Genomic DNA, 25,246 nt, shown 5'->3' with positions numbered 1-25,246 from the left:
GACAAAGTCACGAGTGATGTCGGCGGATCGACGGGTTTGGTGTGTAGATTGCATTATGAAACAAAACAACACACGTAGGCTCTGGGAAATATAAAATTTTCTCTATTATCAGAATTATCAGAATGATTCCTTACTAAATTAAATGGTCATAGTTGAGAGTTCGATTCAAGTGACTTACATTAAAATTTGTACAAAACTAGACCAAAATAATTATATTTTTATTTTATTTTTATTTAAGAACATTTTAGTTAAGTAGGTACGTATAATAGGAGCCGTTCGTGAAATCCGTTCCCACAATGACAATCTTTATCCCCTCTGCTTTTCTTTGCCTTTGCCGACACAGAATAGGATACGGAATATGATACTTAAGCGCTTTCGCTGAATAGACCGCTGGCCGCTAGTGATACGACACGTCGGTCAGTTTTTATAATCGATTTAAAGGGTCGAGTCGGAGATTGGGAACACTCGAGTACCTAATTAGCTCGACTAATTGAGCCCCTAAATCTGGTCTCCAGAACTTTTTAATAAAGTTTCATTAGCTTATTTGATACGCAAATATGTAACAAGTTTTGTTTTATTCAAGCTTGCAAGACAAGCTTGCTACCTGTGTAAGTAGTGAAATTATTTCAATTCCTTTTGACGGGTAGTAACATTATCAATTTCTTCTCTTTACAAAACGTACTTTTGATAAACAAATATGATAAAAAAGTATTTGTTAGGTGAGATATTAAGAGGTGGTGTAGTAGGCCAAGTAGGTACCTGCTGTTGTAAAGCGAGTAGCAAGGAAATATGTAACGAAGCCCACACATACTCTGCAATTTGTCTGAGAAATAGCATCCGCTTCTTGTGACGGTCACTTGCGGCGACGACTAGTCGCAAGTAACTGTACCAACTCTCGAATATTCGAGTCAGCATTCGAGTCAGGCTGATTCGGCACATCACTACTGTCCGCTCGACAAAGTCCATACAAAGTCCCAACCTCGGTGTTCTAAGTTTCTGATAACGGTTGATACTCGCTTTGTTGCTAGTTCCGGATTTTCCGGGATCAAGCACGGACCAACAAACCGCTTTTATGCTTTATGAATTTTGATAACGTGCAACTTTTTGAGGGTTTGCAGGAACATTTTGCTGGTTAATAATAGAACTAAGTTTAATTACCTATTTTAATATGTATAAAAAGACTCGAAGTCACACCCACAAGGTAGACCGACGACATCGTAAAGGTAGCAGGAAGGCGCTGGACGTAGGCCGCTACCAACGGAGCAACATGGAAAGCATTGGGGGAGGCCTATGTTCAGCAGTGGACGTCCTATGGCTGAGTGAAGTGGGTGCCTGAATGCCAAGGTGTATCTTTGTGTTTGTAGAGTTTGTTAATTTACACAAAAGTATCCGTAACTATAGATACATCCGTTATTTGGTAGCTATGCAAGATTTGTTTACTTTGGGACTAGATGGCTCAGTTTTAAATTCCAAATATATTTTTACCATTTGAAGAGACAAACTTTCATTTAAATCTGCACTGCTCGAATACCACCTTATTATTTTAAAGTCGGCCTTACTTGTAGTGTTTTTGTTATTTTATAGCAAAAAACTTACGTTACAAATCTACCACTATTTTTTGTATTACAAAATACGTCAACGTAATGCTTCAACCGCACCAACGCGTGCAGATCGTCATCGCCGGCGATGGTGGTCGTTTAAACTTAAATCGTAAATGGCTTAATTACCGTCCAGCATAAATGCGATCTGAATCGGCACATGAGTGACAAACACAGTACAGACAACTGCATTAAGTTTAACACTAGACTCTTACAAAGTTGTAATAAGAGCGATTTCACAACAATAATTATGTGTAGACTGTAGATTTCTCGGAGGAAGTCCTAGATCTATCAGTGCCTGTGATTTGTGCGATCATTCAGCCCTATAAACTATAGTCCGATTTTTAATTCGACGGAATTCTGACAGCTGTCATTTTTTGACAATTCAGATGTAATAAGCCTTTTTTGCTTCGAATTATTAATAAATAATATGAAATGAAATTTCATCAAGTACAACTTACAAGAATGAACTATTGTTTATTTTGTGAATTCAATGTACACTAATTATTATGTTCATTTTAGAGATTAAATAGAAAAAAACGTTTTTTTAACACAGTAAAACAACATATTATCATAAACGAAAATATGTATTGATCATCAATCATCATTATCGTCATCATAATCAACTTGGATTATAAAATTGGCATCTTGTTAAATTGGTTATTTTATGAAACTAAGATTTTGTTGACAAAAGGATTTTCATAAAAAAGGTTTGTAACCCATGGATTATTGGCCAGGGAGTCCAGTAATAGAAAAATAATTTGCCAATTTTTTTTGTAACTTCAAAAATATGATAATAAAATTCAAATAACCATTTTGAAATGAGCAGTACATTTTTAAGCCTTAGTTTTTCAAGTGAAACCTTAAATTCAAGAAAGGATTATTTTTTAATTTGCGAAAATGCTCTCCATTCTTAGTGGGAATGTTTCAATGTTGGCAACACTTCTGAAATGTCAAAATTCCGTCGAATAAAAAATCAGAGTATAAGTGCGTCGGCGAGCGAGCCAGCGAGCGGAGGCTTTAGATATTCCTATCGAATGAGAAAGAACTCGTAAGCATTTTGGGTGTTTTCCAAATACTAAAAGTGTGAATGAGAGAGAAATTGTTTTGATAAAAACTAACGGAACTTAATAGGTACACAGTTTCAAATGCATTTTCTGGGATCTTGAACAAAAAACGCTTTATGAATTTAGATAATGTTCAAGGTAGGGCTTCCAATCCCGCAATACCGAGATCTCGGTATTCCGGGATCCCGCATAATTTTTTAGTCCCGCGTGCTGCGGGATTACGGGTGCGGGATCACGCGGGATTTGCGGGACTGTAAAGATATCTCACATTTACATATAATTCTTTAAAAGGAATACCACCGACTAGTGTGGAAGCCGAAAGAGCCTTCTCTGCTGCTGGCTATATTGACTCTAAAATACGCTGCAGTTTGGCAGACAACACTTTAGACATACTATGTTTTCTTCGCAAACATTTCCAATTGAATGATAAAAAAATTATGAAAGAAACTAAATAATTCTTTATCATTCAACTGAAACTGTTTTTTTCTATTGTACTTGATTATACATATTTTTATATTTGATCTCAGTAATTGAAGTGTAATTTGATTGATTCTCTCATTCCCTCCCTTTAACGTTAATTAAAGTGAAATTACGTTGATTTAATTTGATTAATTTATTGTTTTATTTGCCTCACATAATATTTTTCATAATTATATGCGGGATCCCGCCAATACCGGGATCCCGCGGGATTTGAATTCCAACTCCCGCCAATACCGGGATCGAGCATGGGGTGCGGGATTGGAAGCCCTAGTTCAAGGTGCTTTAGCGTTTATCAAATAATAAATGTTTTTCCTTTTTATAAACGCTTATGCAGGAAATCAGGACACAGTATCTTAGTTCCCATCCAAATTAGAAGAGAAGACATTTTCAGGTTACGTAAAATGGATATATAATATTTTTCCAATATCTTGTCCTACCTGCGAATCGAACTTAGATCTAATCAATTTATTCCCAAACCACTGTACTGTTTTAACAGCTTTCGAAAAAAACTTTCGCTGTTAGTTTAGTTTAGTTAGTTTAGTTTCGTTTAGTGGTCTAAACGTAGTTTCGTTTAAAAGCTGTTAACAAACTTTAAAAGCTTAGCTAACATTTAAACCTAACCAATGCACCTGACGTTGACGAATCATCTAATTCCAGGCACCTTCAGCTTTCTTAAAGGATTTCATATTTTCCACGATCAATCATTGAATTAAACTTCTAAGGGTGGATCCAGATTGATAAAGTGGCGCTACATAATTTCATAAAATTAGTTTTATCATGATTTAACTGTTAATTTAGTCAGTGACGTAATTAATTATAGTATTATCCTGATTAATACGTAAGCTGTGTGACGATTATAGATTAATTTAAAAACTTTAAACTTTCAATAAATGAACTTCACAAAGCTTGAAAAATTTCGCTAGAATACTGAAATTCATAGCACTAAACAAAATGGCCGCATCGCTGAATAACGCCAATATTCACAAACATTACTATGAGGTCTCACAGTGCGCGTGGAGGCACAGGGTGACACACGAATCAATCACAGAGCTCTATTCAACGCTGTGCGTTCGATTTGCTGCTTCACATAAGCAAGCATCGTTGGTAAATACGGGTGTTAGTATTCAAAGAAACTATCACAATCTGAAGATAATAACTACCTACTCGTATAAAAATATCCTCATGAAACTAATTTCAGCACACATGAAAGAAGTTAAATGAGAATCCGGCTTCCTGTTCGAAATTAATTCGTTTCCTTTGAGAAACTCCGCGAACTCAATTAACCGTATGATGGATGAAAAACTTGAATTATCGAGTTAATAATGCGCCGATTAAGGCCGGCAATACACGGACCGCTTGAAGCAGTCAGGGTCGACAGCTTCATGCTGCGACTGCACAGTGAACTGCAGAGTTCTATGGACGCACATACACGAACCGCTCGAGCAGTTGCAACTGATTCGGGCGGTCAACAGCACTTTCATCGTGCGGTCAAGCAGTCGCCAGCCATACACTGACTGCTCGAGCTGTCGACAGCTCTCGCGCAGTTACCTCCGCCCACTTTCTTCATTCCACGGCGCGCGCGCTTGTGATTTGTTGAGCAGTTAATACCAACTGCTCGAGCAGTTATCACTGGCAGCTTCAAGCTGTTGACTCTTGACTGCAGGAGCGGTCCGTGTATGTTGATCACTGACTAACTGCTCGAGCTGTCCGTGTATTGCCGGCCTAAGGCTCGGGCTTTTCTCGGAATTGTTCGAGGACTATTCAGGACTGGGATTTCTGGGTTTGGCATGACAGACGTCTGAGATTGGTTTCATATTTATCGCTGGAAGTTTTTGCTACACCAGCAACTTTTCCCCCTTTTGACCCAAATACGATGGTTATGATTTTGGCGGTGTATTCAGGTGCGTTTATTATTTAGTTTCTTGCTAGTGAAATTGACAGCTCAGACTATAAAATTGTTCTTAGGTACCTCCATAAAACGCCGTCTTTTGGATTTTATATTTTATATGGAGAAACGGTAAACCGTTTGTGCAATAAACTCTTGGTAGGTAAGTATGTGACAAATGTTTTAAGTTCTTCACATAAAATATTGTAATACATATTTATAATAGTTGTTTGTTTACGTAGAGTAAAGTAAGTACATCATGTTAATTACGTACGAAAGCATGCCACTATTGATCAAGTGCTACTGGTATGTTGTATCGAAATATTGCTAATAAATAAGCATTATCATTTCCATATTATGTTCGAGCACGCTTGTTTTAAGCATGAAAGCATGATATTTTATGAGCATGCGTAACCATAGCTTTAAACTCCTGTTGAAATGTTAAGATTCCAATACCTAAAGATGGATATCATTTACGGTAATTTAGACCGATAAAGGTCAACTTCCAAGTCAAACCGAGAGATGACCCTGCAACTCTTGCAGGATCAAATCCGTGACTATCAAACAAACCAAGGAACCAAGTTGGAACCGAGGGCAAACTATCTTGGAACCCGCAATGGAATTAATCAGAAGTCAACAGAAGTTGGAGTTGAGTGCGGAATTTGAATCTGATATTTATAGACTGCGAGATTATTTCCAATAAGGATGACGACCAAACGAAGAGGTATGCGCATACTAGCTGTGCCCGCGACTTTGTACGCGTGATTATGCAACATTTTTCTTTACTGCTCTGCCGCTATTGACTGTATGGTGATATAGCCTAAAGCCTTCCTCGATTATATACAAAAATATTTTTTTAAATCAGACCAGTACTTCCTGAGATTAGCGCGTTCAATCAAACAAACTCTTATAATATTAGTAAGTATAGATTAGCAGGTGCAGCACCACCTCTGTGGTGTAGTGGTAAGACGACCTCTCTCAGACTCTCGGGTGGATTCCTGATGGCGACAAAACTTTCTGCTCGGTTTGGTTAATGGAAGGGCTTGTACCACAGAATAATAATAAGTACTACGTACAGAAGTTTTACTCCGCGAAGGTATTTAAAAAATGTATGCTCAATGTCATTAACAATATGGTGTAATTTAGTCTGTCTCAAGACCCAAGCACCATTTTGTTGACAAACGTCAGTGATCGGCACTGCGCCGAAGCTATAGGGCTGACTTCGGTAAAATGATGTGACATGAGGTGCCAAACTGCGGAAAATTGCGGAGGAAATACATGATTTAGCATGAATTATCATGAATAATATTAACTACTTATTTACCTCTCAGTGTCTTGAGGCAACTTAAAAAAGTACATTTTGTGTTTTTATTATTATTTAGGCAGTTAAATACTGCACAGTATTTAGTACACCATTTTCTTTATTTTCTTCCATCATACACAAGAATACGCGTGCGTGAGGCAATGTTCGCTCGTATGTGAGGCCTTGTCGAATAGTAGGTGGGCCATCGTGCGTGTTTTGTTTTCAATTTTAAGTCGCGGAGATGAACAGACCTGCTTGTACTCAATCCGCGGAGCTATCACCATCTTACCTGTCTATCGCCAAAACAACTGAATGTTAACAACCTTGTTCGTAAAATATCTACAAATTAGTTATTTGACCATCTTTTCATGTTTCAATCCAATTGGATTGAGCCAACTCTATGTAGTTCCTTTTTAAAGATTTTTAACGTTAGAGTCACGTGATAAATCTCCCAACGAAACAGTACAATCTAAACTCATGAATCGCACACGAAAAACGAAATCGTTAAAGAAACCAGTTTAAAATCTGTCCTTTTGTTAAGCCACAAGTAAAGTAGATCCAATAGACTCACTGGAATGAACTTACAATACACTATAGTAATAAATTGCTACGGCTGAACTGTCTAGCACAGTGCTAGGCAATCTTGCCTGATTGACAGACACTGTAAGCCTAAGCTGTTGGAATTCGGCCATATTGACTCGCTATCAATCTTTTAGAGTCAATGAAGAGACACGTCTTAAATTTATCGCTATTTTTAAATGGGTCTATGCTTTGTCAGCTTTTAGTTTATGCTTGCACTTCATAGGGTAAAATTGAACCATTGACAATAAATTACATAGGCTTGTGCATAACATAACAAGACAGGTATTTTACCGCAATCGCACCTGGTGTTAAGTGAGATGCAGTCTAGGATGGATATCTACCCTGTAAGTGCTTATTCACTCTCGCCTTTCAAACGTCAGTCGTTCAAACAGACATATAAAATATGGCTTAGTTTAAACCACCTAACACCCAAGGAGTTCGAAGATAAGCCTACTGTCTTCAGGCTTATTTATCTTGCGCCCGGTTTACACGGCACGATCCCCGGCCATATATCCGTCGGGTGTAAAGTTGCCGCGATGTCGACGCAGATTTAGAAGGAACAGGTGGCGCGATGGCGTCGTTTCGAATGGAACTGCTGGAGCAAGGAAACTGTGGAGGTGATTTAGTTTTCTTCTTGGGGAATATGGGTTAGCTGGAAAGAGATTCTACATACATTACATGTTTTAAAAGTTTTGAGAAAAAATTACTGGCTGAGGTGGGATTTCTACTTATGACAAATTACGGGTGACTATGTCTTGTCTCATAAATGCAAATTAAGAATTAGGCTTGGATTAGACTTACGTTGCAAACTGTAATGAAAAATTGTACTAATGGTCTCGAGTTCTCGACGGAGTTTATTTATTTATTTATTATTAATTCAAAACACTTGTAAGCTTGTAGCACTTGTGAGCAGGTCCAAAGCGATTACAAGCTATTTAGTTATGTAGGTACTTTTTAATGTAGAAAATCTTTTACATTCAGGCAAAATAAAATGTTAAGTGTACTTAGTCAAATCAGGATAAATACGACGTTTTTCCGCAAAGAAAATCTACTCTAAATTCTCAATTATCCTGTTTTCGCCTCCGAGATTTATTTTACCGTGTAGTACCCCTGTACGACAAGCCAATCCGCACACAATATTCAGCGTAGTAGTAGTAAAAAACAAAAAGAGCGGGCAACCCCACCCCTACCACGCTGTGGGCTCGGTGTCCGAGCGGTCTCATTCCTTTGTGCGCACGCGCAACGACCGCACGCAGTATAAGAAAAATGCTTAAGTGACGTCACCAGGACGTTTTTTACCGACAAAAAACGTAATTATTTTAAGTTGTGCAGTGTAATGACGAGAATTAGAACAAGGTTGGTTGTAACAACTATTTTGTGCAAGTGCTCGTACATTTTTATTATAAGCGTTGTGACACGACGCGTAACTTTGACCCATTTATAGCTCCAAGTTAACGCGCGATGTTAACCAGTAGCCATTTTTTGCTCCGAGGTAATGCGAGATGTTACCCAGTAGCCATTCTTTTGCTCCGAGGTAATGCGAGATGTTACCCAGTAGCCATTTTTTTCTCCGAGGTAATGCGAGATGTTACCCAGTAGCCATTTTCTGCTCTAGCGAGTTAATACGAGATATTAACCAGCAACCACTTTATATTCGGTCATTTTTGCGGGTCATTTTTTAACCAGTAGCGTTAATACGAGATATTAACCAGCAGCCACTTTGTTCGGTTATTTTTTAACCAGTAGCCGTTTTTTGCTCTAGCGAGTAAAAACGAGATATTAACTACCGAGATAGCCAGGTATTGTAATATTATTCACTCTTACGAGTTAAGTATCTTCTTTTCGGCCATTTTTAAAAGCCGTAAAAACAGAACATAATGAGCTCATACAGAAAAATGTTGCGTTTGTACGAAACTACCCACATTAAGAGCTTGCCTTCTTGGCCTTGCACCTTATGAACCATCTTGGAGCATGATGACCCGGCGCCGCGGACGCACTCGCCCCAGTCGAGCCTCCGCCTACTTTTATAACGACCGATGACCCTGTGGCCATACACATTGTTCAATGCTACAAAGGGTAACTGAATAATTTTGTTGTTTCGTATTTTTATACATTACACCAATCGATATTGGTCTAAATACAAAGGCTAGTAAGAAAGAAATAAGTATCAGATCAAAATTCAAAGTGCATTTATGTAGATTCATTACTTGCTATTATAAGGTCAGAATAAAAGATGCTAAATAAACCTTTGGCCGGTTTGTTGACCGAACCGAGTCGAAGTGGAAATAAATGCCTACTTTATATAGGAAGTATGACAATATGTCGTTTTTTCTATGCAACGACTCATATTAACTGACATTGTGATTGTGAGTACTTATCAGTCTCACATTTTTTTGTTGGAAACTTACAAAGATCTTTCTACATTTCCGGTCGGTCGACCAATTACATCGACGGTCGACAACTATAACTCATTATAATCCTCTAAAACGGGAAAAGAGGTATTTATTTGATATGACAACTAATCCAGGCTGCTGCACTGAATATATAATTTAAGCTTTAGCCGTTCGCATAACTGTGTGAATCGAGGCTTTATACAGAGGCCGTACCGACAAGCTACGCCCTGCTGTATGGTATGATGGGCTAAGACCTATCACCCGCCCGCGGCGCAACCACGCCGCCTTCCACAAGCGCAGGCGCCTTTATTTACGCCGCAGCGCCGCGCCGCCGCCGCCGCATGCCCAGCGCTGCCAGAGCACCGCGGGAAGCGCCATTAAAGACCGACCAGAACACCAAGGTAACCCGCGTCCCTAGACGACGCGCCATCTATGTACAGGTATGTGCTGGCCGCTTAAAATATTGTTATTTTAAATGCAATGTACCTAATATCCGGTTACAGAATTTATTGTACCGAGATACCTATTCGATTCCCGATTCGAACCCAGATGATTTTTTTCATAATCATCATAACCATGCGAGTAAACATAATTAATTATACATAACAAATAATTATACACGTCGGCGCAGAGACGTTGATATTAAGAATATTCTTAATCGCATCCGTCGACACGAGAACATTCTGAGATTACCCACTTGTTAAAAAAAAAAAAAAAAAAATGTTCCTAGATGGTGGACTTAGATAGCGTTTATATAAGATGCTAAACAAAGTTTATGTGGTTTAAGCACTTCAAAAGGGATGATATTTTAACCGCAATTAAACTTTTAACAAAAGATTCATTTATGGTTTAAAGAAACTTATTAATATAAAATATGTTTATTACATAAACACGATAGCCACTGAAAAGCAAATAGAATTATGGTCTTATTTTAACGGATGTTTGTTTTGTATCTGAACAAACAGGCAACATTTTTGTTTGTCTCTTTGCGGCCTTTCTTTAGCCCTGATATTTTTACAAAGTTTATTTTTTTATTCATGACGTCTCACCAGCTTGTATCTATAAATAATAGATAAAATCTAAGAGCTTCCTTAAACTGTATCGGTATCGGTACATAAGATGACGTAATTTTTTTTCTTGTATTGGAAAAACATTGTTATGTAGGTTTGTACCTACTAATCAATGTATGATTAATGCTAATAATACTATTGATAGTCTTACAAAGTAAGGCTTCATCATCATTATTATTATTTATTTACTAAAAAAAAAAAAAAGGTCAGTTTTAACTTCATGTACTGTTTTACAATTGGTTCGTATAAATTATTTATGTATAACGTTAGAATTCTCATAAGAAGAGATGCGACATCATGAAATACATTGAATCATTTCTTATCTTGCTAAATCTTTTAGACAAGCAAAGTATCTTATTATGCGTTAAAGCGATAATAACTATGCCTTTATAAATATAACACAATAATAATTACATTGTAATCAATGTAATAGAAAATTATTGACGCATCAAAAAAGAAATCGGGCCGCTTGTAATAACAACCGGACTAGTGGACTTTGGTCAGTCAAAGAACGAATCAACCACATAAAATAAACTATGTATTATGTAGGTACCTACCAGTACTACCACTACTTGTAACCTTTAGTTTAGATTAAGGACATTTTTTAATAATACCAAAAAAATAATGCGATATTATTTTACGAATCGATAACGCTGCCACAAACTCATAATAATGAATGAGTCTTTCTTCCCTTTCTATGAAGTATAAATTGAGAATTAGTATTTTGTTATTTTTTCTTAACATGATTATAAAAATTCAATCATCACAGTCATAATACTGAAGCTGACTGAATCAAGGTGTCTGAATAAAGACACGGAGTAGGAGCTTGGTTTAATATTGTCTCAGAAAATGTTAGACGCTTTGGTTTCAGTACATGACATAAACCTATTTTTTGTTTCTTGAACTTTGTTTGATATTTAGTCATAATTCATATTTTATCGTCTGGCGTAGAGATTTCTACACGATTAACATGAATTAGAATGGCGAACATTTTTTTTTAGACGTTAATAAGTTTTTTCACTAAAAAATAAATAAATTAAAAAAAAAAAAATAGAATGCTGGGGCAACAGGTACATCAGTAGTACCATAATTATTGCCCATTTAAGCTTACCTTTCCTTGGCAGTGAGTTTTGTATTTGGCAGTCGTGGATCAAACAAAACGTACCAGACTCCGCTATACACTCCGCAAATAATAAATAAATATCCTTCCTTCGACATTTTACACTACGCTCCTGGTCCCAAACTAAGCAAAGCTATGGGTCTTAGACAACGGATATAAACATACTTAAATACCGTTTTTATATACATAAGTACATATTATACATAGTAACACCTAGACCCATCACAGAAATTAAAATGTATCAATTCAATTTCTGCCCGGCCGGGGATCGAACCCAGGACCTCTCGGCATAGTAGTCCGTTTCGAAACCACTACACCAAATGACTGACAAATAAATATTTTTACAATGCTCAATTACATCATTGTACCTACCTTACTCTATTTTCTTAGCATATTCTAAAGTCGGGTGCATCCTTTTTTTTTTTTTTTTTTTTAAGGTGGTAAAAAATGCATTACTGCATACCCGCCGCTGGGTCAGGCGGCGGGTTATGTGGGGCTCTCCCCGCCAGAAGGGCGGGGCCTACCCACTAAAAACTTCCACCAGTCTCCAGCTCGCTGTGTTTGTAGGAGGCTAACGGTATAGCTGGGCCTTTCCCGCGTGCCCCCCTACAATAACAACACAGTTGTCTGCAACTGCAGACACGTCAGTGTGACCACTACTACTCGTGGCGATTAATATCCGCCATAGACCCTCGGAGACTTTTATTTACAGTATATACAGGGGAAACTATACACACTGTACAGGAAAAGACATATTTACACGATTATATATTATACAAGTTTATATACAACAATTGGCATTGCAGACAGGTGTAAATGGCCTGCCCGCAAATGCCCACCTACAAACTACGACTGGCGTCAAGGACGACGAGCAAAAGCCCGCCGCCTTCGGCCCACTCTTCTCCGGCGAGCGGGGTCTGCAAGGGGATCCTCTTCTCTCTCCCGCTCAGCCGTCTCCTTCTCCATCATGACGGCCTCACAATAGGCCTTAAAAGCGTCATGTCCGGTGTCGCTGCCGACTATGGCTTTAACCACTGCCGGTAGCGATATGTCTGGTCCAATGGCCGCACGGAGCGTGGCTCGGTGCGGCTCCCACTCAGTGCACACCTCCAGAGTGTGTTCTGCTGTGTCATCTTCTCCGGTGTTACAGTGGCAGCAGGCGGCGGTCCCCTCGCGGCCGATTCTGTGCAGGTATTTCCCGAAACAACCATGTCCGGTCAACACCTGCACCATCCGGTACGTGAGTGGGCTACCGCGCCGCTCCAACCACTCCTTCAGGCAGGGTTGCAGTGCCTCGACCGTCCGGTGGCCCGCACTGGGCTCCGTCAGACTGGCCGACCACTCTTCCACAATCACGTTGCGGGCCTCCTCCCTCCAGTGCTCGATTTCCCGCGGTGCCGGCGGGTTACCGCTGCGCTTTGCGGCAGCAGTGTGATGGTACACCTCAGCCAGCACTTTGGCCTCAAGCTCCCAGGGAGGGGTGCCCGCAAGCGCACACGCAGCCTCTCGTGACACCGTGCAATAGGCACGCACCATCCTCACAGCCATGACTCGCTGTGGCCTCCTGAGTACTGCCAGGTTCTCTCTACCGAGGGCGTCCACCCATATGGGCGCGCCGTACAAAGCCATGGAGCGTATAACTCCGGCGAAGAGTCGACGACAACCCATGTGCGGACCCCCCAGATTTGGCATTATGCGGCACAGTGCCGCTGCTGTCCTCGTCAATTTGGGAGCGAGATATCGGAAGTGGGCCTTAAAGTTCCATCGGCTGTCGAGGACCAATCCCAGGTATTTCATGGTCGACCCGACACCGATGGGGACGCCACCCACCACGATCTCCGCCCCCGCCGGCGGTGCTCTACGAGGCCCGTGGAAGCATATTGCTTCGGACTTGTGTAGCGCCACCTTCAGTCCCAGACGTTTGATGCGGTCCACGACTTGCGCCACTCCCGCTGTTGCCAAAATGGCCGCATCTCTGAAAGTTTTCCCCTTCGCTGTCACCAGGGTGTCGTCCGCATAGCACACGACCCCGATCCCATGCAGAGTTGAACCACGGATGGCCCAGTCATAACCGATGTTCCACAGGAGCGGACCAAGGACCGACCCCTGTGGAACACCGCACGACACCGGCCTTCTACCCCAGCCATCCGCAGTCGGGAAGATGATGTCCCTATTTCGGAGATAGTCCAGTACTATATTCTGCAGGTATTTGGGGAACTTGTGGTATTTTAGGGCTTCCTCTATGCAAGCGTGGGGGAGGGTGTTAAATGCGTTGGCGATATCCAACGACACCGCCACCACGCACCCCCCACGCGCGACCTCATCTTCGGCAAGGGCTTTCACGTGCTCTATCGCATCTATTGTGGATCTGCCCCGCCGGAAACCGTATTGATTCTCCGCCAGTTCCGGGCCGGTATCCACCATGTGCCTGTTAAGGCGGATGGCGATGACCCTTTCCATCAACTTGGCCGCTTCATCCAATAGGACTATTGGCCTATACGCTGCTGGAGAGTCTGCTGGTCGACCCTCCTTCCTGAGCAGCACGAGTTTGCCCGTCTTCCACACTCGTGGAAAGTGGGCCTGCTTCAGGCACTCCGTCAACAGAGCCCGAAATCGGGGCTCCAGGCCGTTCTTCAATGCTATCACCAGGGCCTTTCCGGGTATACCATCAGGGCCCGGGGCGGTGTTTTTCGCTTGAAGGCGAAGGATAGCCGCCCCGAGCTCCCCCTCAGTCACATCCGGTGCGTCTTCTCTGTCTATCCCGTCAGAGTTGAAGTAGACTGGCGGCGTGAAAACCTGCCTTGCGGGAAAGAGGGCTTCGACGACGTTTCTCAGGAGACCAGGATCCATGGTGGTTGTGAGTGGGGGAGTCCGCGGGCGCAGCTTGTTCATGACGAGCCGATATGGCCTCCCCCACGGATCCTGGTTAAGGGTGGAGAGGAGCTCCTCCCAGGCGGCGTTTTTAGCCGCCCCTATCGCACCCCTAAGGACCTTCTTGGCCTCCTGGTAGACGGCGTAAAGTGGGCCATCCTGTGTCTCATCCCGGTCCCGTCGCCTGCGGTGTCGGGAGTAGCGGCGCCTTGCTGAGACGCATTCTTCTCTGAGCCGAGCTAGCTCCGGGGACCACCAGTGCACTGCTGTGCGAGGCGGCAGCGCCCTAACTCGAGGCATCGCCGCGTCGCACACCCGCGACACAGCCCCCCGGAACCACTCGACCTCTCTGTCTGGCTCCACATCGCCCACATGCGGTGACCAGCTCTCTACCAACGACGCAACAATTAGTGTGTCCCTATCCAGGCGTTTCAACGCCCATCTCGGGCCGATCTCCTCCGGGGAACGGCTTGGGCTATTCGGGGCAGACTGAGAGGAGGCGAGCTCGAATCGTACGTAACGGTGATCCGATAATGTCTCTACCTCCTCCAGCACCTCCCAGCTCTGGACACGGCGCGCTAGGGCAGGGCTCGCGAAAGTGACATCCACGACCGAGCCACCCTGCATTCGCACGCACGTGTCGACCGTTCCCTGGTTCAAAACCACCAGACCATTAGCCATCAGCCAGTCCTCGACCAACTCGCCTCGCAAATCCGTCAGTCGGGAGCCCCATGACAGCGACTTCGCGTTCAGGTCTCCAGCCACTATTACAGGGTGAGTGTGTCCCCATCCGGTCAGCAATGTCCCCATTTCCGCCAAGAACGTCTCGAACTCAGCTATCGAGCGATTTGGAGAAAAGTAGGCTCCTACCACGACTACCTCGCCGACAAGAACAGCGACGCAGCCGCGGCCCCTCCGGATCTTATTAAATGGCGGGGAGTCCGCCGCTGAGTTGGTGATAATTACCACCTTTTCTTCGACGTCCCCAGCCCAGTTGTCCCGTTCGTGAATATAGTACGGCTCCGCCACCACACATATCTGGGTCGACCACTGTGCCATGCTCTGTTGCAACAAGTCCTGAGCTCTGGCACAGTGGTTGACATTCGCCAGTAGAAATTTTGTGGCCATATTATTCGCCGGCCATCTGCGTCTCCTCAGGCCCCGTGGGGCTGGATGGCTTTGGCTGGCCCTTGGCACTTGCCGCCGCTCTCCTTCCTATCTTGGTCCCCGGGGCTTTGCAGGCCTTACTGCCCACGCGGTGCCCCGCGGGTTTATCGGCCAACGCACAGAGTGTGCAGTGTGGCTCGTTTTCACACTTGGCCGCGACATGGCCTAGCTGCCCGCACCGGAAACATTGCCGGCTGCGGTCCACATCCGCCGGGCATACCGCCTGGACGTGTCCGGCCTCCAAACACCGGAAGCACCTCAGTTCGCGGTTTGGGAGAAGCCTCACCCTGGCGGCAACCCATCCAACCAGGAGACGGCCCTCATTCACCTTTTTGGCCGCTAGAACTGGGCAACGGACCCAGGTGGCGAAAAGTCCCGTGTAGTCTCTACGGAGACCGCCAACCTTGACAGCCTCCACGGAGCATCCTCCCAACTTGGCCACTGCGGCCGCCACTTCCTCGGGTGTTACCGAGTCGTCTAGTCCTGCTACTCTCAATTCAGAGCACTTCGTGGGCCTAGACACTCGTATTTCCTCCTCATTGTAGATTGCCCTCAGCTTGTCAGCTAGGGCATCGGCCTTCTCATCGCTCGCCGCTCCCGGTACCTCGATGATGGTGGCACCTGTGAGCGCTCTGCGGAATCGGACGGCCTCGATGCCTAATTCGGCAATGTCCACCCGTCTCTTTGCCTCCGTGATGGCCTTTTCATAGGTAGCGCCCTTCTCGCTGCCCGCCGGCTGTATTGACAGCACCACAGCTGCGGACTTTGGTGGACGCGCTTTCGGCACAGCGGCTTTAGCCGCCTTTTTCTGGCCCCTGATGGGCGCCTTCTTCTCTTCCTTCCCATTCGTCTTACCTCGTTTCGCCACTGTGCTCCAGCCCTCGTTCATTGAGGTCGGGGCAGGCGGTAGAGGACGAGGGACGGGTGGAGCAGTAGCTGTCGGGGGCGCCTTAGAAGCTTTCCCCTTCTTCTGCTTCCTCTTCTTGCCTTTCTTGGCTTCTTCGGTCTTTGGGTTGGAAGAGACCGAAGGCGGCTGGTCTGCGACCCTCTCGGTTACGCTACCTCTTGCCGTTTGCTTTGTCGTCGTCGGGTTGCTGACAGGAGGCTGTAAAGGGGCCTCCTCTCGTCGCTTTTCGAAGCTTAAAGGCGGGCGAAGCCTGGGCTCGGGGTTCAGGCGCGGCTCCAGCCCTTCCACTCGGGCATTGATCCGCGCCGTCATCACACCCATGATCTTCGCCGCCCACTCCTCCATATTGGAGGGTGTCGTCTCTTCCTGGGTCTCCTTGGTGGGGGCTTTCGCCCGGAGTTGGGCCTTAAGTTCTCCCATCTCCCTCTTCATTTCGTCGATTTCGGCCCTCAGGACGTCGTTCTGTGCTTGAAGGTCGTGCACTTCTTCGGACACAGTGCGGCTAGCGAGGATGTTGGTAGCCGCACTGATGATAACGACGGCCTCTTTGAGGGCCGCCTGCATAGGGCCCTGTAAATGCCCCGACTTCTTATTTACCTTCTGGACGAGCGCCAGCCCGGTTTGCACGCGCTTCAGCAACCCGTCCACGGTCTCATTCTCTTCCATGGCTTGCTTCACAGCAAGCCTTGTCTCGGTGCTGGTCCTAGAGGACCGCGCCTTTGCCGTCAACTCGGAGATCTCTTTTTCGGCCTCGATCTGGAGTTCTTTCTTCTCCTGCTGTTTCTTAACCTTTCGGAAGGCCTCCTGAAACTTCGCTTTGCCGACGTATTCGCCCGTTGTAGGCGGCCTCCCTCGGCCACGACGGGCACGTCCAGTCGGCACTTTCGGTTCCGGGGCTTCCTCTTCCTTCCCGTCGGAGTCTGAGGTAGCGCCGCTACCATGGCAGCGCTTCCTGCTCCAAAACCTGGACTTGTCACTGCGGTGAGAGTCCGCAGACCTCATGGAGACGGCAGACGAGTCCGACTCGATGTCAATGCGTTCCAACGAGACACGTGGCTCGCGGAGCTGCATGATGTTATGCAGCTTGTTGCTGCTGGACTTCGCCTCGTCTTCCTTCGTATCTACACTATGTACAGTTCCTTCCTTTACACTATTTACAACAATGCCTGCGGTTTCAGGCGCAGTGCTTTCCTCTCCCACACATCTATTTACACTATATGTACACTCCTCCTCACTACACGGCCGAAGCCGCGAAACGGTGGGTGCCCCCCCCAGATACGAAGGGCAGCCCGCCGCCGAAGCGGCGGGGCGGGATTCCCCGGATGAACCGGGACCCGCCTGGGGAATATTACTTTTGCCAACACCGTTCATAATTGTAACTGCTTGCGGGCGCAGCTGCCCCACCAACTTCCCGGGCGGGGTAACGGCCGGTGCAACTCCACCGACCATATCGAGCGTACCCGATATCGTTCCTCGGCCCCCGCCAGACCTTGACGTTTGAGGGTTTTACTGACTTTTCCTTGTCTTGGCCCCGACTTCCGTAGTCGGGGCCCCCGGCCCCCCTCCGTTGGGGGGTAACGGGTCGCCCGACAGGCCCGCCGAGTTGACGCAACCTGCCGCGCCGGTGAGGAGTCAGCCGCCCGCGTGACAGAACACGCGGACGTTGCCCGGGATGCACCACGGGGAGGTCCCTCACCATCGCACCCCAAGTCGGGTGCATCCTATAATAACATTAAATAACCACCGCTTAGCAATATCGTTAGTGAAATCATATAATTTATTGAAATATATAATTATTTAAATAAATATAATAATTTATAGGTCAGGTTTCAAGAATCAAAAGATTGCTATTAAAAGGTGCTATTAAATAGAAACCAAACTTTTTTCCTCGCAACAGTGTTACTTGGAATCCAAATTAATACTGTTTTGGAATACTGGTCAAACTGTATCCAAATAAATTAATAAGTTTTAATTAACCACATTATTTATTTATTTAATTAAAATGCAAGTGAGCTTATATTTTACAACAATCAGCTGTTAGCCTTGCAGTCACTGTGATCGATTCGGTGTTAACCACTACCGTCGTCAAGCTCAGTTCTGAGATGAAACTGGATAAATACTTATAGGAAAGGAGTGTCGACACGAGGGTGTTCGGCCCACACAGCACGCGACACGCGGCAGTATTGCCTGCGGTTTGCGCCGCTGTCAACGTTGACACAATTAGCCAGTGTGCTGGATAGACAGGATGCTCTGTCAACTGTCTTGGCAACTTTTTACAATCAGTAGTCGTACTTAACAGTTAATAGAAGTACAAATAAATGTATATCGATGGGTGCCTGGAATAAAGCCGCAATAGCCATAGCAGCAGTTTTCCGATTAAGCGATTTTCGTAATCTGGGGGTCCCTATACACCTTGTGATTTTTTTTCAGAATTTTATCTTTGAAACTGGCTGATTTACCAAAAGCACTATGGATATTGAATCGTTATTTCCGGAAATTTGTTTACCAGAATAATCGTGGCATGTTCAATGTTAAAAGTTTTATTTCAAACTTCTACAAGTAACGGCCATTGCGGCTTTGTTCCCCGAAACAAACTATGTGTACCAAGTCACAATAAACATTACCTACTTGTACAATTTCTTTAAACTTTCTTAAGTAATAATACTTCATGGTGTTCTTCTATGCAATAAAAATATGTTGATTGGATTTACATTAAGCAATGCTGTGTACCTACCTGACAACTGCTGGACTGGAACACAGTAATGCTGTCAACATTATTGTTATGGCGACAGACTTAGGAAGATAAAGGGGACTTAGGAAGAGAAGAAGGAGGGATATTTGGTTTATGTTCATTAAAGCTTATTTATAATAACAATATGTTTCGGCATTGGAGGTAGGAAGCCATAGTTTCTCTGTAGTTGAAGTTTCCTTCTACCTTGAGCCTGATCACAGTTTCCACCAGGTGTGATAAAGGGCAAAAGCTTCCTTGCTGAGAATAAAAACATCTTCTGTTCAGTTATTGTCTCTAAATCTGTTCTACGTAATGTAAACTTAGAAGATTGCCCATATTAATTCACTTTAAGAAAGTCAAAAACATTTAGCGACTTACCACTTTAGTGGAGCGATTACAAAAATAGTGGCCTATTAAGTACATGTTTTTTTTTGTATTATTATGAATGTCCAGAAAACTGCGCAGTTTTTAAAATTATTTTAGACCTATGAAAGTTCTCATTTTTTATTATTTAAACATTTAAGTTGAAATTTTGAGAATGTTCTGCTAAAAGCATTTTTTTTATGTTTCTAGCAAAAATTTTGAATCTTGCATCAAAGATAGGAAGGTGAATATTTTTTTCAAACATTTGCAATTAATAGCGATATTGTCAAAATAAAGAAATCTGAGATAAGTCAACCCGAAATAAAGATAAGTTTTTTTAAAGCCTACTAGGTCATGAAATTGAAAAAAAGTTACAAAATTATTGATAACTTCTAAACTACGAAAAAGCCGCGGGCAAAAGCGTGTAATATTATAATATTATCATTATGTACTAATGAATTCCACTACTTTATATAAAGATATTAACGAAACACTCTAGATAATTCAACTTTGTACTCATTTCGATACGGACCATATGAACATATAATGTACACAGCATTCACCAGTACATTTTCCAAGTCGATCATTAAATTCAAGCAAACCGCTATTACTGTATTCGCCATACATCCTTTAGATCAGCGCACAACGCTGCAATGCACTATTGCTGTATTATTACTTTTGCACTTTTTACCGGAATAAAACCACAATGGACTCTTACGGAACCGACTTTCAAAGTATGAAGCGGCAATATGTATTTCTACCTTTTTTAAGGTATATTCTAAGCACTATAACCTTATGCACATTATATGTTACTCCAGAAAAAATAACGCATCGTTTGATATACAAACCATTTGGATACGCCTCGTAGTTTAGTTATTATTCAAAAATTTCACTAAATCTCTTCTCCTGTAAAATTGCATTTTGTCGATTGCGGCTTTATTCCAGGCACCCATCGATATAATAATACTCTATAATGAACAAAATCTTGTTGAGACCGTGATACTTGTTATTGTTATGAATAAGTGATGCAATACGATAATAATACAAAAATATTGCTTTATTATGTATTTAGTACATTGACATTTACTCTCTTAACCATTTAACATGGACATTGATCCATGCTCTAAACATCTACACGGTAAAATAAATCTCGGAGGCGAAAACAGGATAATTATATGATCAAACGAACTTACCAAGTGAAGTTCGATCTGAATTATCCTGTTTTCGCCGAAGAGATTTAAGGTCCCTCCCAACCCGAAGATTTCTATTATCTTCTTCCCTGGAGGTAAACGTCAATGTCATCTCTTCTCTAAATATAATGAGACCGCTCGGACACCGAGCCCACAGCGTGGTAGGGGTGGGGTTGCCCGCTCTTTTTGTTTTTTACTACTACTACGCTGAATATTGTGTGCGGATTGGCTTGTCGTACAGGGGTACTACACGGTAAAATAAATCTCTTCGGCGAAAACAGGATAATTCAGATCGAACTTCACTTGGTAAGTTCGTTTGATCATATAATTATAGTTCATACTCTCTTGTATCTTATCATATCTTATACAGGACCACACCTAGGCGTAGTAGTTCACGTCGACCTTGGTCGACCCATTGGGATCTTTTGTATCTTACAAAACACTTATGAGACAGGATTCAACAGTTACACGCACGTCAATTTCCTATCCCATAAGTAAGCAAATGACTAATTTCCAGTCCTCCCCACAGCTCGTGGACTAATGGCCCAAGTTTTCCGCTTTAACGAGTATTTGTCAAGACGCGTCCACTCTCCATCTTGTCTGAGCTGGGATTGCGCTGAGCGTTTCGAATAGTTTTGTTGGAGCAACAATGGACTTGGATATACTGTCTTTAAATCTATACTCTATACTAATATTATAAATGTGAAAGTAACTCTGTCTGTTTGTCTGTCTTGCTTTCACGCCTAAACTACTGAGCCGATTTTGATGAAATTTGGCTTAGAGATAGTTTGAGTCCCGGGAAAGAACATAGGATAGTTTTTAACCCGGTTTTTGAAAGATGGACGCGTGCGATAAAGTTTTTCTGTGACAGACAAAATTCCAGGCGGGCGAAGTAGCGGGCGGAAAGCCAGTATTGTTCATATTGTTAAAACATGTATAATTGTTGCACTTTTAATTAACGGCCACCTAGAGTTCAAATCTAATCAGTTAATGTTTGTGTGATGAGAGTTTTGCTATTTTACATTGTAAATAATATACTAATACGTTATATACTTGTTTCAGATGAATGGACGTTTATTATGAGGTAAGTGATATACTATAAGTCATAACCAGTATTTTTGACATAACAAATGTTTATTAAGAAATCCTTTAGGGAATTTTCTTATGCTGTGGTCACATTACACCTGGGTGTAGGAACCTCTTAACTATGGCCATAGACATAATTCATCACAAATAAAGTAATCTTTGCCATTATGAGAACATAGAGTAACTCGAGAAACAACCTCTAATAAAGGACTCACGCAGAAACATTACTATGAGGTCTTACAGTGGGCGTGGACGCACAGGGACACTGTAGCTGTGCGTTCGATTTGCTGCTTCACTTAAACAAGCATTGTTTCACAAACATTAATAACTTTGAAAGTGTACATTTTAAAATCTTCCGATAAACCTGTTCTTTACAAAATACAGTGTAAAATTTGAAGAGCTCGCGAGCCCAGCCAGAGCACTTCAGCGGATTGAACTGCACCTTGCGACGCTCTCGAACGCGAGGTCGCGTCGATAAGGTGCCTGAAACATGAAATGTTGTCTTAACCAAACAACTTCGAAGAAAAGCTTTGAAAATCTTTTTATAGATTTAGAATACCTAGATTAAGTTCGGTTAAAAATATTGTTTGATAACGTTACAAGCGGAACTATTTCCACCTCTCCTTCCCCACGCTGCAACTCCTGTGTCAGTGCGATTCTATAAAACCTTCACCTAGACATCGCAACTAAATCCGCGATGAGGTTTTAGATTTGCATTCTATAAACTCGATCGTCGGCACGAATTTACTCTAGCGCTACGCTTGTCGGCGCGGCAGCGGGTTGAACTAATTGATCGTGAGATTTTGTATGGGATGACGTTTTGAGTGGCATTCTGTAAGGAAATTCCAGCCTCATTCCGAAACACACTTCGAACTCGAATGCGCTCCAAAATGTCAAATAAAAAGTTAGTATTTTGTGAGCGAGAATAGACGGAGTTTTAGAAAATTGCATTAAAATTACATTTATTAGTGTTCAAATGTGTTAAAAATAAGTTTTGTGATATTTATTTGAACTAAATTATGCATATTAGGGATGACACGAATGTTTTTATTAAAGGCAAATGGATTTCAACTCGAGTAAAGGTAAGCTTATGTAAAGTTATTTTTTTATAATGTCATTTTTGGCTAAAGGCAGTAAACTGTAAAGTAATTAATAAATTTACCAGCAGAGAACGATAACGTTTTTACTGTCGCAAAGGTTACCATGCAAGAAAGTGCAATTGGTAGGTAAATTGGATATTATCAATTTTGTAATAGTTTTTTTAGACAATTACATTGGGATAGTTGCATTTAGATAGCTTTGAAAACCACTAGGGTTTGATATAAAGCTAACGAGTTCACAATAGGTACATTCACATACAATTACATAATAAATATTGTTACATTAGCAAGGAAATTTAGTCCTTAAGCTTATATTTAATACAATAAATAACTTATGTCCTTGTGTGATAGAGCAGGTCTTTTTCCTGTTCTTTGATCACCCTTATGTAACCTCACCACTCAAAGAATGTGTCTTCTAATATTATTTCTTTTTTCAGATTAAACAGATAAAGATCTAAATAAGTCAAATGCGGATCCAACTTAATATGGTGGAATGGTGGTGCTATGCAAGTCTGATTTATTTTTAATCACTGTATCTACCTACCTATAGTAAAAAAACCACTTAAGAGATGTACAAAGGCTGGTGATGAAGTGGTTTTGCTTGGTGAGTCACTACTACTTAGGATGTGAGGCAATTTTAATTTTTGTAATGTGTGATTGATGCTTGTGTTCTTTTTTTAGGTGATTTAGGATATGCTCCATGCGCCTGCCTAATGACACCAGTGAGTGGTACCGAAGATAATTCCCCAGAAGCACTCATATTCTGCAAACTATAAATCAAACATTTTACATCTCCATGTATGTACCTAAAAGAATAATAAGTGTGGATACCTACAAACTTTCATTAAAATTTTTGTTTTATCTTAATTATTTTGAATAATAAAATATACCTATGTATAAATGTATTTCGTATTTAAAATAATTATTAAGACTACCTCTAATTATCATTACTTTCTGAGGGGCACAGTAATAGAAATATGTAGTAAAGAAATTAAACAAATAAAGCTGTAGTAATATTTTATCTTTAATCCATTTATTAGCTTCTGCTAAAGCTTCCAATCCTTTTCCCAGTTCAGTCAGGGCTTCAGTCAGTGGAATTGTGGAATGTTATGCTGAAAAAGACAGTATGAACAATAATGTATTAAGTTTTAATGGCATTTGTGACATAAGTATGTGCATGGCATAACATCCATACAAGATAAAGTTTTCTATATCCGAAACAAACTTAGTGGGTTGGTTTCAACCACAGCTCTATTACTTGGGCTTAAATAAAATGCACTTTAGTAAAGTACCTACTGAAGCAATTTGTCGTAAACTGCACAAGTAGTTCATGATTATTTCATTAAAAATAAAAAAAGTCCCAAACTTCGGTGGTTTTTGTCAATTTATATATCTGACTGGTCTTTACAATATAAAAAAAAATTAGAACAAAATCATGCATTACTCTTTTAATTTCGATTTCGGTGGGGCTATTAATGAATCCAACGAGTACACTTAAAAAACCAACATTCGTTGCACATCTTGTGGTTTGCTTTTAAAGAATGTTAAGTGGGTCAACCATGTTGATAAGCGGATACTAACCTTGGCCTTTGTTCATTGTTTGTAATGTTTATAGTGTTTAGCGCACGGCTTGTTCCTCCTACTGAAGCTGCCAACCTCGTTATGTGGTATTTTTATTCTGTTTAATGGCTTCAATGGTGTATATCTCAAGAAACCCTTTGCTAAGCCAGGTTTTCTTTTTTTTTTACATAAATTCGAACAGTTTCAACTTGGACTGACGATGGGTGAGAGGATCGTGCCTCATTTGACTGAAACATTTTAAATTAATTAGATTATTACTTAAGTAACTTAAAAATATCGTATAAAACTTTCACAAACACAAATGTATACTTACTTTATGATAATTTCTCAATCTCAAACATCAATAACATCAAACGTAAACAATCAACAAGTAAATTTGGCATTTTGTTTCGTTTGTAAGAGCACAGATTATGTATATGCTATGAATTAGAGATTTCTAGTTTTTAACGTAAAATCTGCCTTAATTTGTTCAGATTATGACATTTAAGTTAAAGAAATAAATAATGACTTCAAGTTTTGTGCCAAAATCCCAATATTTTAAATAAAAAACTTGAATCGAAAAACTCGACTAACATTTTTGTTGCGTGTGTCAATCCCTAGGCCGCCTCACTGTTCACTTCTCATCACTCGCGCTGAGAAATGTTTACAGAATGCCGAATCAAGGTCATTTTGTAACTTAAGTGAAGGGACTCTGGACATCGTTGGGTGAAGGGAGTTTTTGTTAGAATTTTATAGAATCGACATGCAGGATC

General features: G+C 41.9%; 1 protein-coding gene and 1 long non-coding RNA gene across 2 annotated transcripts; both read right to left on the bottom strand.

The window, feature by feature from the left end:
• Positions 1–15,498: 15,498 nt before the first annotated feature.
• On the bottom strand, positions 15,499–17,892 carry LOC135071971 (uncharacterized). Its single transcript, XM_063965917.1, has one exon. The coding sequence runs from the start codon at positions 17,890–17,892 to the stop codon at positions 15,499–15,501; it is 2,394 nt and encodes a 797-aa protein (XP_063821987.1).
• A 6,027-nt stretch (positions 17,893–23,919) lies between these two features.
• On the bottom strand, positions 23,920–24,873 carry LOC135076435 (uncharacterized). The gene is made up of 3 exons (XR_010258258.1): positions 24,808–24,873; positions 24,495–24,721; positions 23,920–24,025 (listed from the first exon to the last, which is right to left on the bottom strand). It is a non-coding gene; the product is annotated as an uncharacterized LOC135076435 (long non-coding RNA).
• Between the last annotated feature and the right edge of the window lie 373 nt (positions 24,874–25,246).

The sequence above is a fragment of the Ostrinia nubilalis genome, chromosome 1, assembly GCF_963855985.1.
Source record: "Ostrinia nubilalis chromosome 1, ilOstNubi1.1, whole genome shotgun sequence".
Classification (NCBI taxonomy): Eukaryota; Metazoa; Arthropoda; class Insecta; order Lepidoptera; family Crambidae; genus Ostrinia; species Ostrinia nubilalis.
This window is presented reverse-complemented; position numbering and strand designations above follow the sequence as displayed.